Below are 6,000 nucleotides of genomic sequence, written 5' to 3'. Positions count from 1 at the left end.
AGAAGGTCAAATATTCATGAAAATCATCAGTTTTTGTTTTGTAAGTTTGAGAAAAGGGCACCTGCAACTGTACTCAAAGGCTCCCAAAAAGAGTGGGAAAAATGTAAAAAGAAAATAATTTTCTAATATATATAAGGGCTGCAAATCGGCGACTCTCAAGATTTTATCCAAAAGGCCCAAGTCATTCAAGAAATGGTAAAATGGAAATTTGTGTGGAACCCATTGGAAAATAAAAACCTGTGGTGATTCCTGAATACAAGTTGACAAAATGAGCGACTAATCATTTAAATGTTCATCTTTTTACGAACACTACACGTTAAGGTGTCTCATTAAGACATTGAAAATTTGACAAAAAAATTGAAGATATTGATTGATTACCCACCACCATTCAATTACATTAGAGGTAGTCGACCAAATCAGAACAAGACTCGAGTTTGGTGTTTTACTAGGTAAGGCTTTAATGATGAGATTATGAGAATGCCCAATCTCACAAGGATTTGATTTCTGGCTTGAAACTCTACTCTCTCTTTTTTCATTTTTTTTATAAAAGAGGTTACTGCATCTTCTATAAAGATAATAAGCATTATTAGATGAAGTTCAATAATTAATGTAACAAAAATCAGGTGGAGTTTTAAAGTAATTAATTATACGAAACTCTGGAAGAAAAAAAATGTGAACACTAAATACAATGGTTGCCTTGACGAAAAGGAAAGATACCAAGCTCTTGGCTCATGGGATCCTTTCATACTACAAATTAAGCAATCAAAATAATTACCACTCACACGCTTGTAATTAAGAAATAACTACATGAACTAGATTGTACCAAACCCTAAACGCTAGGGAAATGTATAAGAATTGAAACCCAACTTCAGGTTTCTGTATAGAAAAGATTAGCTAAAAAGTACTGGCTTGAAGCTTAGCTCTTAGAACCAGACGCTGGTGGTTGTTGCATCTGCTGATACATGGCGGCCAGCCGACTGTAAGCATCCATGGTCATCGGCTGCAACAAAGTTCGAATTAATCTTAGAAAGCAAAATACTTAAAAGGTACACACATACATGATGGGAAACAAATGTCACCTGTGGTTGGCAAGCCAGGAATGTGGAAAGCGGGTCTGGCATCATGGCTGCTGCTGAGGCAGCTTGTTGTAACCTCTCACCGGAGCCATCCCAGGAGGTCATAGCCATGAAAGGATTAGGCATAACAGGTGAGATGCCGGTGATGTTGGGACGGCCCATAGTGTTGATGTCCATGACACCCATGCCCATGCCCATGCCCATACCCATCCCCATCCCCATCCCCATCGCTGGGGCCATCATCGACATTTGGAGTTGCTGTTGCATTGCCATCGGCAACATCATCTGTGGTATGTTCATCCTGTTCATCATTTGAACTTGTGCTTGCAGTTGTTTCAGATATTCAATCACTTCGTCTAGCATCGAAGCTTTGTCTGTCTGTAGTGAAACAAAAATGAAATTAACATAGTTCAAACATGAATTATACCAGTACTAATTATAAAATAGTTCATTTAGAAGCGCTCAATGTAACTTTCTGCACGACAAATTTCTACACGTTCACTCTATGTGTCGCTATATTAGTATTAGTATTGCATGCATGACCAACTCGGAAAGGTCCACTAAAATTACTTCCCTATACGATTAAGTTGACCCTAATATAGACTATGTACGTGGCAGTGACAGAGTTGAAACATAACCAGGAGCAACATGGGCCTACCATGAAGGGTGTTTTAAGTGGTAAGTGGTAACAGGTTATTGTGATCTCCACACCGACAATCTTATGTCAAGTTGTCCCCATGGCAAATATTATGTGGCGTAGGATTATTGAAAAAGCCCCGAAATTCCCACAACCATTTGAACACCCCCCCCCCCAAAAAAAAAAGTTGTAACTAGCTTTCTATGTCTGCAGACGGCAGCTGTCCAGTGAAGACTAATCATTTGAAGTAATGTTAGAGATTGAAATTCATGGGATGGTTTCTAAATTTACATCTAATATCATATAAGCCATGCTAATTATTCTTTTATAGCACCTACAACAGTAAACTAGACTAATCTGAAGAGGATGCAAGCAAGGGAATCTTAAGTACATGTATACATATACATATACATATACATATACACGTACACGTACGATATGTTTTACTTTTAAGAGAATCTTACAGACGAGGACACAAAAAGTTTGTCCCGTGCGAGTGGCTCAAGTTGTTTCAAGTCTTTTAGTAAAGGGTAACTCTCCTTTGGAACAGATAAAAAAGAAAGTTTTTTTTCTTTCTTTTATTTTTATTTAAGGATAAATCCATGGAAAACCCACCAAAAAGTACATTGAAGACCAAAAATGGAGAAACCTCCGCCCACAAAATAATTAATTGACAGTGAAAGGTAGCAACTTGCTAGACTGGTAGAAATAACACCAAGACAGGTGCTTCTACAATTTTATTCGTCAGCAGTTGTGTTCTGTTTTTTCTATTATTGTATAACCCTAGGTGGGGTCCATTACGCCTTTATAGTTTGTTAGCGATCTCTATAGATAAGCTTCAATTTTTCTTTTTCAACTTTATACAAAGTCATGGATATAAATCCTAATTCTTTTTAGATATATACAAAAGAAATAGAAAAGCATAAAATATTAAAATACTAGTATGCAAAGTTGTAAGGTATATGTAGTGATAGAAAATGCAGGTTGTTTCATGTCAACGCGTGAAGTACTGATGAGATGTTGATAAGAGTCCTAATATGGAAACTTGTGAAAAGTAACCGCACACAAGAATTATTGCCATTCAACTACTGTTACTGTTTCTTGTTTTGATACTTGTCCAATTTTGCAGTGATTTTTAGCCATTAAAACTAGGTTTGCGTTGTAGTTTACTGATAAAAGCTGAGATAAAAATTCATACCTTGCTGGAATTGGGAACCAGCTTCTGTAATGTCTTCATCCTTTGATTAATCTTGTCTCTTCTTTTCTGGGAAACCACCCAAACAATTAATTAAAGACTTATAAACTTCTACAATGCGTGTATTATAGCATTTATATTTAATTTGTTGAAAAAATTCAAAATAAATTCAAGGATGAGAGAGCATACACGTTCAGACTGGTTATGGATAGCAGCAGCTCTGCTCCTTTTGTTTGAAACTGAAGATTTCCCAGTTTCCTTCTTGTCTTCCTCAAATTCCTTCCTCTTTAACATAACCAAAAAACAAAATTCACAAACACACACACGCACACGCACACGCACACGCACAAAAAAAAAAAGGAGAAAAAAATATTTTGGACATGCAATTACATAATTAAATGGGAAGAACTTTGCCTGGGGTCTACTGTGACAAACAGAATCATGATCATCAGCAGTGGTGGTGGCCTTGGTGCAGGGTTTCGTAGAGCTTGCGTTTTCAGGAGAGCCAAGGGAAGTAGAAGTGAAACCCATACCAAAATCTTTCTCATACGTATCCAAAGTAACGTATCGGCTGTCTCGGTCTTTCCCGAACGTGGCACTGGCGCTTGCACTTTGTTCCTTGCTGCTCCACTCTGGCATTAGAGGAGCACGCGCCGCCCGTGTGCTTTTCCCGCTAACAAGTACCTCGTCGTCATGGGTACCGGCCGGCCCACTACAGGATCCCACCCTGGTGGAGCCTCCCACCAAGCAAGTTCTTCCGAGTCCTGGTATAGATTCCATCGCGTGGGAGGGCCGGCCCTCCGTCCTTTTCGAGCAAGGAACCAAAGCATCCATAGCCATGGCGGCAGATGACGCCGCTGCCTCACGGTGTTGGTTCAAACAGGGTACAAGTTCATCCCGGTCACCATCAAGAGAAACCTTAAGATACGGAACGCGAGTGGCCTGGTTCACTATGGACTCCAAAGTGCCATTAGCCCTTGGTTTATCCCAAGTGTACTTCGAGGGAGGGTTGGAAACTAAGGGTTTAGCCGGCACACGTGCCGGACCTAAACCATGCATGGCTAGTTGGCCATTTTCCCATGTTAATTCTGCCACTTCGTAGTCCGACCTGCAAAGTAAATCACATACATACATCAACAAAAGTACATACATGTGTGTGTGCATATATAGATATAAGGGAGTAGAGAAAGCGAGAAAGTTAGTACATGTGAACATCAGGGGCGGTGGAGTTGGAGTTAGAGCGTAAGGAATGGCGTGCAGTGACATGATGATCGTCCAGATCCCAACTGGGAACACACTGACTCATTTTTAACCAAACTTTCTTTTTTCAGAACTAGTTGCAGGATTTGGTGTGTGGGAGGGGCTTGACGTACAATCGGCTTTGCTTCATAAATTTCATGTTTCACACAAGAGGCATAATGAAAAATAAATGGGGTTGCCTAGCTTTTATTATAATGGAGATAAGAATTATCATTTATCACAATCAATTGAAGAGTGAGAAGGATTCTGGTCCATATATATATATGTATATAGTTAATACAAAAAAAGAGGGGGAAGCGGTTGAAATAACCAAAAATTAAATATGGAGGGGGAAATGACGATGTTGATGACGGGGTAACTGGAGTCTGGCTGGCTGGGTTAGGACTACTACTAACAGGTTGGTGTATAGTAATGTCAATGTATTCGAGGTGGCAGAGACAGCCACAGAAAATGAGGCCAAAAGGGACGACTAGGAAAGTTGAAGAAATGAAATGGAGTGAAATGCGGTGCGGGATAAATAAAAGGAACCAACAACATTGATGATTGAAGTGGGAAGTGAAAATGCGGGACCGACCCCTGACATGGTGGAGTAGCTGTGCCTATGCCAGAACTCAACTGAGCCTGAGAACTGTTATATAATAAATTTATATAATTCAGAACCCATTATGATTTGTACACGTGGAACTCTGATGTCTGAGGAATAGATTAGCCAGCCACTCTAGTAACTTGACACGTGTATCACTTCCACGTGCAAAAAGCTGTGCTGGATCTACTCTATATGCGGGGCTTATAATAAGCCTCTCTTCATCTTTCAAATGCTGCACAAACGAATTTTAGATATCGCTAGAAGTGTGTTTGGAGTTGAAATGCTGTTAGTCAACTATCTATTAATTATATGGTTTTCCACCTTCGATTTTTTATTTCTTTACTAGACAAGATTGTTTATATATTTAAAATTTAGATTTCATACTTCTATTTTGAGAATTTTTTTAATTTTTAAAATTTAATTTATGTTAAAATTATTTTATTAAATTTACTAATACGTGATTTTAAAATTAAAAAATATTTACTCTGTAGTTATGTAAATAATAATAATAATAATGTTGAAAGTTTTGACATAGATTTTATTTAACTAGACCCAAGTTAAATTAATTTTGAATCTGATTGTGAATTAATTCACTTGTAAGGCTCATTGTGTGATTTATCTAAATCCCGAGTTAGTCACTAATTATGTGTATGTAACTCATTTGCTTTGATATAAATGGAAGCTTATACTTTAAAGATGATTGAGTCGATAGTCGATAAGTTGAGTACATGATTTGTGTGTGGCATGCCTTTACTAGCAACAATAGAATTCATAACTAGATTAAAGAGTTAATGATATCCTCTCATTGACATTATGTGGATTGATAAATATGGAATATGGCCACGAGTTGCTTGTTCTCGAACGCGCAATTTATCACAGTAATTAGTTGACAGTGATAATATTAATCATTAAGAAGACACAATGGTGACAATGAAATAAATAGAATTGTATTAAGTGAGCGGATATAACTCAGAAGAATCAAGGACATCATATAAGGATAACACGCACATGACGATGTCATTGGATAAAATAGTTACATGAATTGTTTTCGCAAAGAGTAGACAATAAGGAGTTTTCAATCATGGTTCTTCTTATAGATTGACTCCATGATTAACTAAATTTTGAATTACCGAAAAGATACTTCTGGACATAATTGCAATTACTCGAGTCTAATTGTATATGTCCAATTGGTCCATCCGCTAACTCAACAAAAACTTGATTGGACTGTATTTGAATCAGAAGAAAA

General features: G+C 37.7%; 1 protein-coding gene across 2 annotated transcripts; it reads right to left on the bottom strand.

Moving 5' to 3' along the window:
* Positions 1-624: 624 nt before the first annotated feature.
* LOC107911889 (transcription factor UNE10) lies at positions 625-4,780 on the bottom strand. 2 transcript variants are annotated; one of them, XM_016839866.2, is made up of 6 exons: positions 4,114-4,780; positions 3,323-4,016; positions 3,098-3,193; positions 2,912-2,977; positions 1,080-1,454; positions 625-1,000 (listed from the first exon to the last, which is right to left on the bottom strand). In XM_016839866.2, the coding sequence occupies exons 1-6, from the start codon at positions 4,212-4,214 to the stop codon at positions 917-919; spliced, it is 1,416 nt and encodes a 471-aa protein (XP_016695355.1). In that variant the 5' UTR covers positions 4,215-4,780; the 3' UTR covers positions 625-916. The 2 variants fall into 2 exon arrangements, with proteins under 2 accessions (XP_016695355.1, XP_040936821.1); XM_041080887.1 differs by having other exon boundaries at positions 3,299-4,016; positions 4,114-4,747.
* Positions 4,781-6,000: the final 1,220 nt, after the last annotated feature.

The sequence above is a fragment of the Gossypium hirsutum genome, chromosome A11, assembly GCF_007990345.1.
Source record: "Gossypium hirsutum isolate 1008001.06 chromosome A11, Gossypium_hirsutum_v2.1, whole genome shotgun sequence".
NCBI lineage: Eukaryota > Viridiplantae > Streptophyta > Magnoliopsida > Malvales > Malvaceae > Gossypium > Gossypium hirsutum.
This window is presented reverse-complemented; position numbering and strand designations above follow the sequence as displayed.